This window comes from Armigeres subalbatus, chromosome 1 (genome assembly GCF_024139115.2).
Source record: "Armigeres subalbatus isolate Guangzhou_Male chromosome 1, GZ_Asu_2, whole genome shotgun sequence".
Taxonomy (NCBI): Eukaryota; Metazoa; Arthropoda; class Insecta; order Diptera; family Culicidae; genus Armigeres; species Armigeres subalbatus.
In genome coordinates this window covers 46,295,612-46,310,644 of record NC_085139.1, presented here as the reverse complement: position 1 = coordinate 46,310,644, position 15,033 = coordinate 46,295,612, and the positions used below count along the sequence as shown (strand labels likewise).

At 39.9% G+C, this 15,033-nt stretch overlaps 2 protein-coding genes across 4 annotated transcripts; one reads left to right on the top strand and one right to left on the bottom strand.

Annotated features, from left to right (window-relative positions):
- Positions 1 to 1,723: 1,723 nt before the first annotated feature.
- LOC134225117 (ferritin light chain-like) lies at positions 1,724 to 3,027 on the bottom strand. 2 transcript variants are annotated; one of them, XM_062704925.1, is made up of 4 exons: positions 2,855 to 3,027; positions 2,707 to 2,811; positions 2,278 to 2,547; positions 1,724 to 2,210 (listed from the first exon to the last, which is right to left on the bottom strand). In XM_062704925.1, exons 2-4 carry the CDS (start codon positions 2,774 to 2,776, stop codon positions 1,879 to 1,881), a joined length of 672 nt encoding a protein of 223 aa, XP_062560909.1. In that variant the 5' UTR covers positions 2,777 to 2,811; positions 2,855 to 3,027; the 3' UTR covers positions 1,724 to 1,878. The 2 variants fall into 2 exon arrangements, with proteins under 2 accessions (XP_062560909.1, XP_062560899.1); XM_062704915.1 differs by having other exon boundaries at positions 2,707 to 2,788; positions 2,855 to 3,026.
- Positions 3,028 to 3,447: 420 nt separating this feature from the next.
- On the top strand, positions 3,448 to 13,824 carry LOC134225130 (ferritin heavy chain-like). Of its 2 annotated transcripts, none has more exons than XM_062704937.1 (5): positions 3,448 to 3,609; positions 3,686 to 3,805; positions 12,731 to 12,996; positions 13,068 to 13,196; positions 13,262 to 13,824. In XM_062704937.1, the coding sequence occupies exons 2-5, from the start codon at positions 3,715 to 3,717 to the stop codon at positions 13,403 to 13,405; spliced, it is 630 nt and encodes a 209-aa protein (XP_062560921.1). In that variant the 5' UTR covers positions 3,448 to 3,609; positions 3,686 to 3,714; the 3' UTR covers positions 13,406 to 13,824. The 2 variants fall into 2 exon arrangements, with proteins under 2 accessions (XP_062560921.1, XP_062560931.1); XM_062704947.1 differs by having other exon boundaries at positions 3,471 to 3,489.
- Positions 13,825 to 15,033: the final 1,209 nt, after the last annotated feature.

Genomic DNA, 15,033 nt, shown 5'->3' with positions numbered 1-15,033 from the left:
TAGTTCATAAACCGATCTTCATAAATCGCTTCTGTTAACCTCTTCGATAAGTTCTTTTGAAACGTTTTAAGTCAGATCACACTTCTGCTCACCAGCATTATTAAGATGAGTAATGATGCTAGTCACATCAGCTCACGGACAGATACACGGATGTCTCGTCATTTCTGAAGAGCGAATGAAACTGCGTGAAACAAATAAAAGTGTTTGAAAATAATTTTATTGGTCTAGAATGACGAAGATGTTTCATACCAAACCATACAACAAGAAATCCGGAAAATTACGAACTGTCTAATAAAAGTAGCAAAACTTCTTGGAAATATTGTATTAAGTCACATCAACAATCAACAGAAGATAATCGACGCATTCGAAGACTGCGGCACATCCAAAGACTGCAATGTGTTGCCCAACGGCAATATTGAATTGTCATAATCCCCGAACTGTGGCTAGACGTCACAAAGATGTGGATAAGATTTCCTATTGTTGGCGTAAAACTGTCCGGCGCCATGCTGCCAAAAGCTGACGGATTTTGTAAGTACCTCTGATGAAATCAACATTGGCGACAATTGCAAGCGGACCATGGCGACTTACGGTTTATTTTATCCGTATCAGATCCTTCAGCTGAGGGGACTTCGATTGAGCACCTCGATAGGTTCAACCAATCAAAAGTCCATAAAATATCTTCAAAAGAGAATAGCTTTGCTACAGTAATCTCCAAGCAGTACTTCACAGTGCCAACAAAGACTTGAGGAAACTCGGTGTAATTTTCAATCCACATTGTATAGCTCAAATTCAAAGATTATTAGTTAAACTGTTGCTTCCAATCATGAGAAAGTTTTGTTTGCTGCTTTGTGTTTTTAAACTATTTTTATAAGAAGTATCACCCATATTCTTGTTTACGAGCATTTGATACTTTAGAACGAAAGCAATTCGTTCGAACCGTTTCTTCATTTGATTTTGCTGGCGTAAACAAAAGTGCGCATTAACTTTGGATCGAATGAGCATTCGAACGTAAACAAGAGTATGAATGTATTACAGAAAAAATCAAATCTTATTCCAGTGTTTTTATTATGCAGCAAATTCTCAAAGTCGAGAGAATATTTCTTAGACCGTATACCACAGTTTAAGCAGAGCAACTTTACTATTTTCGCTCTTTGTACTTTCGATTCTCATCGGTCTCTGCTAAATTAAGAACAGATGGAAATTGTTTCCAATCGCAAATTAATTTAAAATTTGATGATAATCATTTCAGGGTTCACAAATACCTACTTGAATTATAGTTTCTTGACTTTTTGAAGCTGTCAACGGATTAATTTCAAATCCAACGAGTATTGTTCATGAAATCTTCTGCAACACTCCAACGTGGTATGCACTTGATACCGTTGTGTCTTCCTGCAGTCAGCCAAACACTCCAGCGGTATTATCTGTCGAACAGATGACGACTCTTATTAACTAGCGATGCACGTACGAGCGATAACATCAGCGTAAAGACAAAAAGATCCAATCGAACGCAGCCAATAAGTACGTACTCTTCTGCCCACTTCAACGCAGATCAGATGCACTGATAAGTTTCAGATTCTCCTGTTGCTACATGTGGTTTTCGGAACCGAAGATTCAGATAAGAACAGTTGTAAACAATATTTGAGGATGCAGGTGAGAGTTTACAAATGGGAAGTGCTATCAATGCTGTTGTCGGAAATTAAAACAATAAACGACCAATCAAAAATACTCTTTTCTGTGTGATTTTTTATTCGCCGAACAATAATTACAGGAAATCTTGTACTACACTAATACAGAATCGTTGACTTGGGAAGGTGGCAAAATAAAATTTTTGATCTTCTTACATTATGCTACGTGTAAGCGCTTCCGATGGCAAGCGCCTTATTCAGCCTTATCCAGGTACTCGTCGAACATGTGGATACCCAATTCCTTGGTGTTGGCCTCCTCGATGATGCTGTGCAGGTTGTGAATGTAGCCGGTCAGCTTGCGAACGGTTCCACTCTGGTACTCGATGACCTCCTCATCCAGGAAGTGCGCCACATCGGGATCGTAGGCCTGTCCCTTGTCGTGTGCGTGGGAAATTTTCTTGTGGATGCGGTGGCTCTCATCGGCCAGGATTTTCTCGTAGCCGAGGGCGACCTTCAGGGAGGACAGCTCGTTGCTGTCGAGGAGCGACGTCTTGCCGCCAACCTTGCCTTCGTTCAGCTGGCTGACTGCGAGGGTGACAGAAGAGGAGATAATTTATGAGTTGCTCGTTAACTTGGCGAATTGTGTACTTACCAACTCCGCTCTGGACACCATCCAGCTGAACAGTGAGACCACGTTTGCTTTGGTACTTGATCAACTTCTCCGTATCCTCCCAGGCTTTGTCGGAGATCTTGCGGTACAGCTTTTCGAACCCTGGGCGATTCAGATCGTATTTGTCGAACGTGAACGACAGGAGAAGAAAATCGAATGACTTATCCAGCTGTTGATTGGTGAACGTTTGCAGGTCATTGAATACATGGTTGACAGAGGAGAATTGGGCCGTGAACTGATTGACGTCGGAAGCTAGAAAAGGGAGTAAACAACTCAACTATCATATCGGCGGTACTTTTACCCTATCTGAGTGACGCAGTACGTATGGTTTCCTGGTCACTCAATCTACAAGGGCAACCACTCTGACGAGATTCTTTTATTTTTTGTGCAACTTCTTTAGAATATACTTACAATTGTAGTCAACAGCATGAACCATGCAGAGTCCGGCTACGAGGGCAGCGGATACCAAAAAAAGCTTCATGATGACTCGTTACTGTAAGATCAGAATCACAAACACTACAGTGATGAACTCCAAATCTCCGTTCGCAACTTCACTTACCCACGATTTTGTGAATCTTCTTAATTCGACAAAATCAGCAGATGAGTGCTGAAAAACAGGTAGATAAATGAGGCAAAGCTACTTTTGAATTAAACTTCTTCAATCCGTTTTCGACGGATGCACTGAAATCTACGTCTCACTTACTCGAATATCTGATCGATTATGAGGGTACTCGTTGCAGGGCAAAGGCTTTTGTGGTGATAAATATACGCCGTTCCCGACACATTGCTGATCCCGCAGGGGTGTGTTGGTGCGGTTGACTCGCCACTCTCCGAATGGTTGTCGATCGCCGATGGTAGCTCAGCAAACAGAACACTACGCAGCGGCAACCATCTGCATCGTCATCGTGGTTGGTCACCACGAAATGGTTGTAGGGTCGTGCGCAAAACCATTTTTCCAGGGCAACCATCAACCATTCGCGTGCCATGACTCTTATCTGTATATCAATATGTAGAGATGTATCACTGCGAGGGTGGTGGTCGCTGGTGTGGGTTATCGCGGCTACGTGATTGCCACCGACACAAGCGCACCGTCACCGCGCGAGAGTTACCCGCTGTCAATATATGATCCGGCCACTGCGGAGAGACCCAATCAGAATAATATCGGACACCGAAAGAGGTGGCAGCAACACGACTGTGAGTTTTACTTCCCTTTTATTCCATCGCAGCCATCAAGTCACCTTCTGTGCCAGTGTGTATAAAGGTTGACAGCGTTTGAAAGCTAGTGAAGCTGTTCGGAAATTCTAGTTCTATTTAGTGAGTTTTTCCTGGACTGGTTTCGAGTGTGAATTTCGTTTCTAAAACTGTGTATCGATTACGTGCTTCGTTGCAGGTATATTGCAAAAGACTGTGTAACGAGAAATGATGAAGTCGATCTTCTTCGGAGTGGTAGCCATCGCCGTAGCCATCCTGTCCTTCAGCCAGGAAACGGCACAAGCCCAGGAACAAGCAGGTAAGCTCAAGAATTTGACATTCAAACCCTAATTGTTTTGAAAAGAGCACCAAATGAATGACGAATCCATAATTACGACGCACAATTCCTCCATTGCATTAGGGGGCTGAGTGAGTTGTTTTCCCAGTCGCCCTTTTGCCTCTCGTTAGCGATCGATTGTCGCCAGTCAAGGGAAAGAGATTTCTTCGTCGTTAGTCACTCACTAATACACCCCCCGTACTGATTCAGTGCTCTTTCCTGTTTACGGACAAAGGTCTCTTTGTCTGTTGTGGCTTTTGCGTAGTGAGTGACCGATTGGGGTGCACTGGACAGTGCGCGCCCTTTGCATCTATTGCCGGCGTATCCAAAGTTCGTTCCAGCCAGGACCAGCAGCAACAGCAGTAGACGCCCCCCGTTGCGATTCTGTAGAAAGCGAAAGCATTCTCTGCGATAAATTGCCTGTCGGTCGGAGCAATTCGACGAACTGTGCGAGATAAATTCTTTGTTGGCCAATTTGGAACGAGGCTCACATGATGTGCGTTGCAGAATGGGTCTTTGATTTATTTCTCACGAGCAAATGAGGATGAACTGCGATGCGGTTGTATGTTTAATCAGCGGTATTTACGGCATGGTGGTGTAGATTCCCACGTAGTTGGTGCGTTAAGTGGGTGTGATAAGGAATAGTTTGTTGAGCTTGGTGATAGCAATACATTTTTATTGTCCAGGCTTCAAAATCTGTTAGCTCTGAAACCTTTATTGTATGCATCTTTGGGTAGGTTGAGTAGCAGGTTTTAAACGTGACTTTCTATCTCGTTTGTTTCATAACATTTTTCGATGTATAAAAAGTTTTGTCATGTTTGAGCACAATAATCTTTAAATATTGTGTTCACCAGAATGTGAGATCCACATTTGAAATAAATATGACCAAAATGTCAAGTATAGAACGGATATCCGTTTACGATCTCTATCAGACTGAAAGCCGATAACTGGCAACATAAACTCAATCACAATCGACCGATGACAAGAAATGCCGAAATTGGAACAATGATGGCTTTTTTTCTTCTAACTTTCGGCATTTTTTTTTCAAGTCGGAAATACTTTGAAGGAATTCGATCGATTTTTGAAACACTTTTGATCGAATTAGGAGGGAATTTAGAATTTAGATCGACTTCTGAGCAAATTCGGATCGAATTCTGAATAATTTTGGATAGAATTCTGCAGGCATTTTGATTGATTTAAAAAGATCGAGCTCTGAAGGAATTTTGATTGAATTATGAAGGAATTCGATTCCTATTTTGAAGAAATTTGGATAAAATTTTTAAGAAATTCAGATAAAATCGTACTCTGAATCAATTTCTGAATTCGGATCTAAATCTGATGAAATTCGGAAAAAAATCTGGAATAATTCGGATCGAATTCTGTAAAATTTGGATTGAATTCCTAAACAATTCGAATCGAATTCTGAAATTCACTTTGGATCCAATTCCGGACGAAATCGAATCAAATTTTCGAAAATTTGGTATCGAATTTTAAAACAATTCAGATCGAATTCCAAAAGAATTTGTATCGTATTCAAAAAAAAAAAATTGGAATGTATCCTCAGAAATCGAATCGGCTTCTGAAGGAATTCGAATCGAATTCTGGCAGTGGCGTTTCCCTAACCTCAATCTACCTGTGCACTGGACTTAAATTTAAAGAATTTTCATGCAAAAAAGTAAAGAATAACTAGTGCACAGGTAAAAAGTGAGGTTACGCGACGCCACTGAATTCTGGGGGATTTCTGAGCTTAATCTAAAGAAATTCGGATCAAATTTTAGATAAATTCGGATCGAAATCTGTACAATTTGAATTGAATTCAGAAAGATTTCGAAACGAACAAGTTTCGGATCGAACTTCGAAACCATTTTGATCCAACTCCAGAAGAATTCCATTTGAATCTCGGAAAAAATCGAATAATATTCAAATTAGAATTAAAAAAAAATCGGGACTGATTTAGCAGGAATGCTGATCGAATTCTTGAGGAAATCTAATCAGATTCTGAAGAATTTCGGATCGAATTTCGATCGTATTCCAACAAAAATCGGAATTCTTGTTGACTTCTGATGAAATTCGAATCGAATTTAGTAAAATTTGGATTGAATTCCGAAACAATTCGGATCGAATTCTGACATAGCTCGAAGTGAATTTCGAAACAATTTGGATCCAATTCCGGAAGAATTCGAATCGAGTACCGGAAAATTTTGAATCAAATTTCAAAAGATTTAGGAACGGATTCGGATTGAATTCTGAATTCAGATCTAAATCTGATGTAATTCGGATAAAATTCTGGAAGAATTCGGATCGTATTCTGTAAAATTTGGATTGAATTCCGGAATAAATAGTTCAGATCGAATTACGAAACACTTTGGATCCAATTCTTGAATCGAATTCTGGAGGAATTCGGATCTTAATCTAAAGGAATTCGGATCAAATTCAGAAGAAATTCGGATCAAATTTTGGAAGAATTCGGATCAAATTCTCAATCAATTCGGATCAAAATCTGTATAATTTGAATCGAATTTAGAGAGAATTCGAAACAGTTCGGATCAAATTCCGAAACAGTTCGGATCGAAGTTTGGAACAATTTTGATCCAACTCTAGAATAATTGGATTCGAATTTCGGAAAAAATTGATCTTACGGAATTCGGATCAAATTCTGGATGAATTCGAATCGAATTCTATTATTTTTTTTATAAAGTTCCGGAAAAAATTGATCAAATTCCGAAACAATTTAGAACATAAATCGGATCGAATTCAGAAGGAGTTCGGATCGAATTCGGAAGGAGTTCTGATCAAATTCTGAAAGAGTTCGGATCGAATTCTGAAGGAGTTCGGATCGAATTTGGATCGAATTCAGAAGGAGTTCGGATCGAATTCGGAAGGAGTTCGGAAGGAGCTCGGATCGAATTCTGAAGGAGTTCGCATCGAATTTTAAAAGAGTTCGGATCGAATTCGGAAGGAGTTCGGATCGAATTCTGAAAAAGTTCGGATCGAATTCTGAAAGAGTTTGGATCGAATTCTGAAGGAGTTCGGATCGAATTCTGAAGGAGTTCGGATCGAATTCAGAAGGAGTTCGGATCGAATTCTGAAAGAGTTCGCATTGAATTCTGAAGGAATTCGGATCGGATTCGGAAGGAGCTCGGATCGAATTCGGAAGGCGATCGGATAGAATTCAGAAAGAGTTCGGATCGAATTCTGAAGAAGTTCGGATACAATTTTGAAAGATTTCGGATCGAATTCGGATGGAGTTCGGATCGAATTCGGAAGGAGTTCGGACAAATTCCGAAAGAGTTCGGATCGAATTCTGAAGGAGTTCGGATTGAATTCTGAAGGAGTTAGGATCGAATGCGGAAGGAGTTCGGATCGAATTCGGAAAGAGTTCGGATCGAATTCGGAAAGAGTTCGGATCGAATTCGGAAAGAGTTCGGATCGAATTCGGAAAGAGTTCGGATCGAATTCGGAAAGAGTTCGGATCGAATTCAGAAGGAGTTCGGATTGAATTCGGAAGGAGTTCGGATCGAGTTCTGAAGGAGTTCGGATCGAATTCGGAAGGAGTTCGGATCGAAATCAGAAAGAGTTCGTATCGAATTCGGAAGGAGTTCTCATCGAATTCTGAAGGAGCTTAGATCGAATTCAGAGGGAATTCGGATCAAATTCTGAAAGAGTTCGCATTGTATTCTGAAGGAGTTCGGATCGAATTCGGAAGGAGTTCGGAAGGAGCTGTGATCGAATTCGGAAGGAGTTCGGAAGGAACTCGGATCGAATTCTGAAGGAGTTCGCATCGAATTTTAAAGGAGTTTGGGTCGAATTCGGAAGGAGTTCGGATCGAATTCGAAAGGAGTTCACATTGAATTCTGAAGGAATTCGGATCGAATTCGGAAGCAGTTCGGATCGAATTCGGAAGGAGATCTGATAGAATCCTGAAATAGTTCGGATCGAATTCTGAAGGAGTTCGGATCGAATTCTGAAGGAGTTCGGATAAAATTTTGAAGGATTTCGGATCGAATTCGGATCGAATTCGGAAGGAGTTCGGATCGAATTCTGAAGGAGTTCGGATCGAATTCTGAAGGAGTTCGGATCGAATTCTGAAGGAGTTCGGTTAAAATTTTGAAGGAGTTCGGATCGAATTCGGAAGGAGTTCAGAAGGAGCTCGGTTCGAATTCTGAAGGAGTTCGCATCGAATTTTAAAGGAGTTTGGATCGAATTCGGAAGGAGTTCTGATCGAATTCGAAAGGAGATCTGATAGAATCCTGAAAGAGTTCGGATCGAATTCTGAAGGAGTTCGGATAAAATTTTGAAAGATTTCGGATCGAATTCGGAAGGAGTTCGGATAGAATTCTGAAGGAATTCGGATCGAATTCTGAAGGAATTCGGATCGAATTCCAAAGGAATTCAGATCGAATTCTGAGAGAATTTGGATTAAATTCTGAGAGAATTCGAATCGAATTCTGAAGGAATTCTGATGAAGGAATTCGGATAGAATTCTGATGAAGGAATTCGGATAGAATTCTGATGAAGAAATTCCGATCGAATTCTGATGAAGGAATTCGGATCGAATTCTGATGAAGGAATTCGGATCGAATTCTGATGAAGGAATTCGGATCGAATTCTGATGAAGGAATTCGGATCGAATTCTGATGAAGGAATTCGGATCGAATTCTGATGAAGGAATTCGGATCGAATTCTGATGAAGGAATTTGGATCGAATTCTGATGAAGGAATTTGGATCGAATTCTGAAGGATTTCGGATCGAATTCTGATGAAGGAATTTGGATCGAATTATGAAGGAATTTGGATCGAATTCTGATGAAGGAATTCGGATCGAATTCTGAAGGATTTCGGATCGAATTCTGATGAAGGAATTTGGATCGAATTATGAAGGAATTTGGATCGAATTCTGAAGGATTTCGGATCGAATTCTGATGAAGGAATTCGGATCGAATTCTGATGAAGGAATTTGGATCGAATTCTGATGAAGGAATTTGGATCGAATTCTGAAGGATTTCGGATCGAATTCTGATGAAGGAATTTGGATCGAATTATGAAGGAATTTGGATCGAATTCTGATGAAGGAATTCGGATCGAATTCTGAAGGATTTCGGATCGATTTCTGATGAAGGAATTTGGATCGAATTATGAAGGAATTTGGATCGAATTCTGAAGGATTTCGGATCTAATTCTGATGAAGGAATTCGGATCGAATTCTGATGAAGGAATTTGGATCGAATTCTGATGAAGGAATTTGGATCGAATTATGAAGGAATTCGGATCGAATTCTGATGAAGGAATTTGGATCGAATTCTGAAGGATTTCGGATAGAATTGTGATGAAGGAATTTGGATAGAATTCTGATGAGAAATTCGGATCGAATTCTAAAGGAATTCGGATAGAATTGTGATGAAGGAATTCGGATAGAATTCTGATGAAGGAATTCGGATAGAATTCTGATGAATAAATTCCGATCGAATTCTGATGAAGGAATTTGGATCGAATTCTGATGAAGGAATTAGGATCGAATTCTGAAGGATTTCGGATCGAATTCTGATGAATGAATTCGGATCGAATTCTGATGAAGGTATTCAGATCGAATTCGGAATAAATTCTGATGAAGAAATTCGGATCGAATTCTGATGAAGGAATTCGGATCGAATTCTGATGAAGAAATACAGATCGAATTCTGATGAAGGAATTCGGATCGAACTCTGATGAAGGAATTCGGATCGAATTCTGATGAAGGAATTCGGATCGAGTTCTGATGAAGGAATTCGGATCGAATTCTGGAGGAATTCGGATCGAATTCTGGAGGAATTTGGATCGAATTCTGGATAAATTCCGATCGAATTCTGATGAAGGAATTTGGATCGAATTCTGATGAAGGAATTAGGATCGAATTCTGAAGGATTTCGGATCGAATTCTGATGAATGAATTCGGATCGAATTCTGATGAAGGTATTCAGATAGAATTCGGAATAAATTCTGATGAAGAAATTCGGATCGAATTCTGATGAAGGAATTCGGATCGAATTCTGATGAAGAAATTCAGATCGAATTCTGATGAAGGAATTCGGATCGAACTCTGATGAAGGAATTCGGATCGAATTCTGATAAAGAAATTCGGATCGAATTCTGATGAAGGAATTCGGATCGAATTCTGGAGGAATTCGGATCGAATTCTGGAGGAATTCGGATCGAATTCTGGAGGAATTCGGATCGAATTCTGATGAAGAAATTCGGATCGAATTCTGATGAAGGAATTCGGATCGAATTCTGATGAAGGAATTCGGATCGAATTCTGATGAAGGAATTCAAATCGAATTCTGATGAAGGAATTCGGATCGGATTCTGAAGGAATCATATTTTGTAAAATTTGGATTGAATTCCGAAAGAATTAGAATTCAATTTCGAAACAATTCGGATCAAATTCTCAAACAGTTCGGTTCGGAACATCTTGGATCTGAAGATTATGAAGGAATTCTCGCTTAACTTTCCAAAAGGACCTTAGTTACATTTTTTTCATGAATTAATTTGAGTACTGCAATCAAAAGCTTTCATGTTGTTTTGTTGATTTCGCTATTAAAATTAATTCTTAAAAAAAATGTTACTTAGGTCCTTTTGAAAAGTTAAGCGAGAATTCTTATCAAATTATTTAAGGAATTTGGATTAAATTCTGATGGAATTCGAAGCAAATTCAGGGGTTCAAATATAATTCTTTAAGGAATTTGGATCGAATTCTAGAACAGTTCAGATCGAATTTCGAAACAATTTGAATCAAATTCCGGAAAAAATCGAATACAAGAAGTATTTTGATTGAACTTCAGAAGAATTCGGAACGGACTCAGTAGGACATGGGTTAAATTTTTAAAGAATTCGAATCGAATTCTGAAGGAATTGGGATCGAGTTCTGAATGAATTCGGATCGAATTATGAAGAAGTTCGGATCAAATTCTCGAAGAATTTGGATCGAATTCCAAAAGAAACTCGTATCCAGTAATTCGGATCGAATTTTGAAAGAATTTGGATCGAACTCTGAAACAGTTCTGATTGAATTTCGTATCAATTTGGTTCCGGAGCTCCTGAACTCGGGAAGAATTGAAATAAAATCAATTCTGGAAATAAATTTTCAAAAAAGTCAAATCGAATACTGAAAGAATTTGAATCGAATTCCAAAAAAAACATTAGAACAGACTTTGAAGGAATTTGGGTCGTATTCCGAAAGAATTCAGATAGAATTTCCAAATAATTTGAAACACATTTCGGAAGAATTCGAAACGCATTCTGAAAGACTTCGGATCTAATTCGAATTGAATTCTGGATGTGGAAATGTGGATCAAAAAATCGAAGCCTGAAGAAAATCGGTTCGGAATTCGAATGATTTCGAATCAAATACCGAAAAAACTTGAAGTTAATTCCAAGAGAATTCGGATTGAATTTCAAATGAAATCGGATCGAAATCCGAGAGAATTGTTAATTGCTCGATCAACCAACAATGATTGTTGTTTGCCGAACAGATCATTTAGTCCAACAAGACAGTGAAAAACTGGAGGTGAGTACTCCAGTCAAAAAATGCGAGGAGAGATTTCTCAAATTTGACTTACCAATTGTCACTTGTTACTTCTCACAATCAGTAATTGGTAAAAAAAAACGTCCTCTCATTTTCACTTCAGACTCTCAAATTTTTATTTCTTATTTCTTACCGTTTTTTTCTCATAGTGAAAAATAAGAATTGACTATTTGTAAAGGTCGAACAACTGTTGCTACTATAGCGATTTTGCTTTCCGAGAGTTTGATCAAAGCAATCGTCACGTGTGGTTGTGTTTCTGACATTGCGCTGCAAACACTTATGAGTTTTGAAGTTGGAAATCCGTACACTTAAGCACTTTAGCATATTTTGTTATTGTCTCTGGAAAACTCGCTTCTATTTTTGAAGTGAATGAGGAACAAAACGGACACCACCTGAATCAAAGTTCGTCCACCATGGACGGAATTTTTATCAAAGGATCAAAATCCGTACAGCTATTTCCTGACTAAATATTCAAACTAAAGCAGACCGATTGACTAAACTATCACTGTAAATAGTTCAATACGCACCTTGAGAAGCGATCCCTTCGATGTATATCCCACTGATCTAATTGTTTTCATTGCAATTTGCATTTAAAAACAGTCACTTTTGGTACGTGTTGACCATAACACGCGAATAAATGGCACCTGAAAGTCCGCGTTTTCAATTTGTTTTTAGTTTTTGTTGTTTTAATTCCAAAGCCTACTTTACATTTCAATGATCAAATATACGGACAGGATGAGATAAAATATTTATGAAATAAAAACCTTAATCCACCTTTTTCCCCCTGATTTTTTTTCCTGATTATAAAAAGTGAAAAGGTCGTTGCTTTTGAGAAATTCTTTTAATATCATAATTGTAAGAAATACGAGCAAAGGATATTCGGTTAGTGTGTTTCCTGCCCATTGCCTTTTCGTTATTTTCAAAAAGGAAGCTTCTTTTAAAGGTTTTTCGATAAAGTCTTCACACGCCGCAGGGTACGTTGGTGCTGCCTATTCTCTAACTCAATACCAAATTTGCAAAACGTCTTATCAACAGGTAGCCGAAGTCTTCACTTATGTATTGATGGTGTTAGTTTGCGAGGGAGTGCTGTCATAATCGACAAATCGCCGTTTGAGTCTTTGTTTGCAAAAGCAGATAAGTAGTTTTGAAAATTTGGTATTCAATTGGCCTGCACTTGAACACTTGGAGTTTTATTTATCGGTAATTATTCTAGTTATTGCTCAAGCAATTTCACCAGGAGTCGCTTCTTCAATTAAAAGAGATTCCTCACTATTTTTTAAATCATTTTGTGCCTTACAAAATTTTTCATTCCTTTTTATCATATTTATCTACTAAATTCTATTCAGGAGCAACCGGCGACTACAAATGGAACGGCATCGATGACCAGTGCCTCACGGCACTGCACCGCCAGATCAACAAGGAGTTCGATGCCTCGATCGTCTACCTGAAGTACGCCGCCTATTTCGCCCAGGAGAAGGTCAACCTGCCCGGTTTCGAGAAGTTCTTCTTCCATGCCGCCGGCGAGGAGCGCGAACACGGCATCAAGCTGATCGAGTACGCCCTGATGCGCGGTCAGGGACCCGTCGACAAGGCCAGCTTCAACTTGGACTACGTAAGGCGACCGTTTTCAAAGTTCAATTTTAGGAAATATTTCAATTTCGAATATGTTCGTTCTCCCCTTAGACCTACCAAGTGCCACCCGGAACCGATGGTGAATCCGCTCTGCGTGCCGCCCTGAAGAAGGAGGAAGAAGTGACCCACAGCATTCGCGGTGTCATCAAGGCCTGCGAAGAAGGCAGCAACGACTTCCACGTAAGTTTCCGATCCACCTCTGTCCAAACGACAAGATTGTCATTAAATGCTTCTTTCCAATATAGTTGGCCGATTACCTGACCGGCGAGTACCTGGACGAGCAGCACAAGGGACAGCGCGAGCTGGCCGAGAAGATTGTCACCCTGAGCAAGATGAAGAAGAGCGCCCCCAAACTGGGCGAGTTCCTGTTCGACAAGAGCCACATGTAAATGCAATGCAAAGCGGCGGAGGAGTTTTTCACGGTGCTTCACTGTGTCATCAATGTAGTTTCTTCAGTAAGATCGTTTTCTAGTTAACTATGTTACATTTAGAGATTTCAAGCAGATGAAGACTTGCGGAAAAATGTTTGAATAATAAAATTTAATTAATACAATAGACACTCCGATGGGATCTCTTTAGTTTTGATTTTTATCCATTTTATGTTGTAAATAAAGTCCTCGTTTTTCATGTGGATTAATAGCAGGATACGACATACGATTCTGCTCGATTGGCGTGATATTGAATTATTATTTATGTTATGTGATCCTAAGCTGTAAATCCGTTAGACTGTAGTTCTGTCAAGTGACACAAAAATTTCCAATAAATCAAAACGATTCTTCAATACATAGAAAAACGATTCTTTCAAAAATATTAATCCCTGAAAATATGGTTCATCTGTCAAGCAAGGTCTTTTTCTCGATAATAACGCCTTTTATATAACATACTTTTTTTTGACTCAGCCGTTTTGCCTTTCTCGTATACTGCCGTTCTACGCATAATTGTCCCATGTACATAGGGAATCCCAGCAAACCTGGGACAAATATGCGTATGACGGCAGTATACTTAGTATAAGTTAAAGCTATATGTTCTCTCCAAAAACAAACTTTTTCATATAAGGCCCGGAGACTCATAGTGTTATATACCGATCGATTCAACTGGACGAATTGAGGTTGTCTGTGTGTGTACCTACCCATAGCCATGATAGTCGTACACTCCAAATGTAATGTCTTGTTCCTGGTCGCTCGTTCTTGGGCCACCAGTCGTCAGTCTCCCTGCACACCTTCTCGCGCGTCTTCTCCGATTGTACACAGCCAGCGAGAGCGCGGTCTAGCCCGGAGCCGACATCCTCTTCCAGGTTCTCTACCAACCATCGCTTTCGCTGGTCTTTCTTCCGGCATACGCACTAACGTCCAGCCCACTGTAATATGGCTTCCATAGTTTACAGTAGCCATCGGTCAAATAAGTACAGAGTGCTGCGCGTCGTTTCGATCGTCCAGAACGCAATCCTCAACAGTTTCGAGAAATAAATCAATTGATACGCGTTTCATCATGTTCGATGTGCAGGAATGTAGTTCTGATTTGTGCGGATGAATCATTGTTAGTTAAAATAATTGTGTAAAAAAATGGCACGGTCTCATCGCTTATCAGAGTGAATCCAGATCCGTTAGATCAGTTAGTCGGTAGGCATCGACCGACTAACTGATAATAATTCCTGGGTTTTCGTGGAGACGCAGAGGTAAACTTCAAATAACAAAAATGATCTACTGATATTCCTTCGCTTTTCCTAACTGACCAAATGACGCCAGCAGAGAAATTCGGAGACGCATAGTGGCTGGAAATCGTACGTACTTTGGACTCCGCAAGACGCTCCGATCGAATAGAGTTCGCCGCCGTACAAAACTGACAATCTACAAAACGCTCATTAGACCGGTAGTCCTCTACGGACACGAGACCTGGACGATGCTCGTGGAGGACCAACGCGCACTTGGAGTTTTCGAAAGGAAAGTGCTGCGTACCATCTATGGTGGGGTGCAGATGGCGGACGGTACGTGGAGGAGGCGAATGAACCACGAATTGC

Bases quoted from the DNA above. Each gene is read 5' to 3' on its own strand.
- LOC134225117 (XM_062704925.1), bottom strand. From the start codon at position 2,776: ATGAAGCTTTTTTTGGTATCCGCTGCCCTCGTAGCCGGACTCTGCATG. The intron at 2,548-2,706 runs GTAAGTATATTC...TCCCTTTTCTAG, and splicing joins TCATGCTGTTGACTACAATT to CTTCCGACGTCAATCAGTTC. The intron at 2,211-2,277 runs GTAAGTACACAA...TCACCCTCGCAG, and splicing joins TGGTGTCCAGAGCGGAGTTG to TCAGCCAGCTGAACGAAGGC.
- LOC134225130 (XM_062704937.1), top strand. From the start codon at position 3,715: ATGATGAAGTCGATCTTCTTCGGAGTGGTAGCCATCGCCGTAGCCATC. The intron at 3,806-12,730 runs GTAAGCTCAAGA...AATTCTATTCAG, and splicing joins ACAAGCCCAGGAACAAGCAG to GAGCAACCGGCGACTACAAA. The intron at 12,997-13,067 runs GTAAGGCGACCG...TTCTCCCCTTAG, and splicing joins CCAGCTTCAACTTGGACTAC to ACCTACCAAGTGCCACCCGG.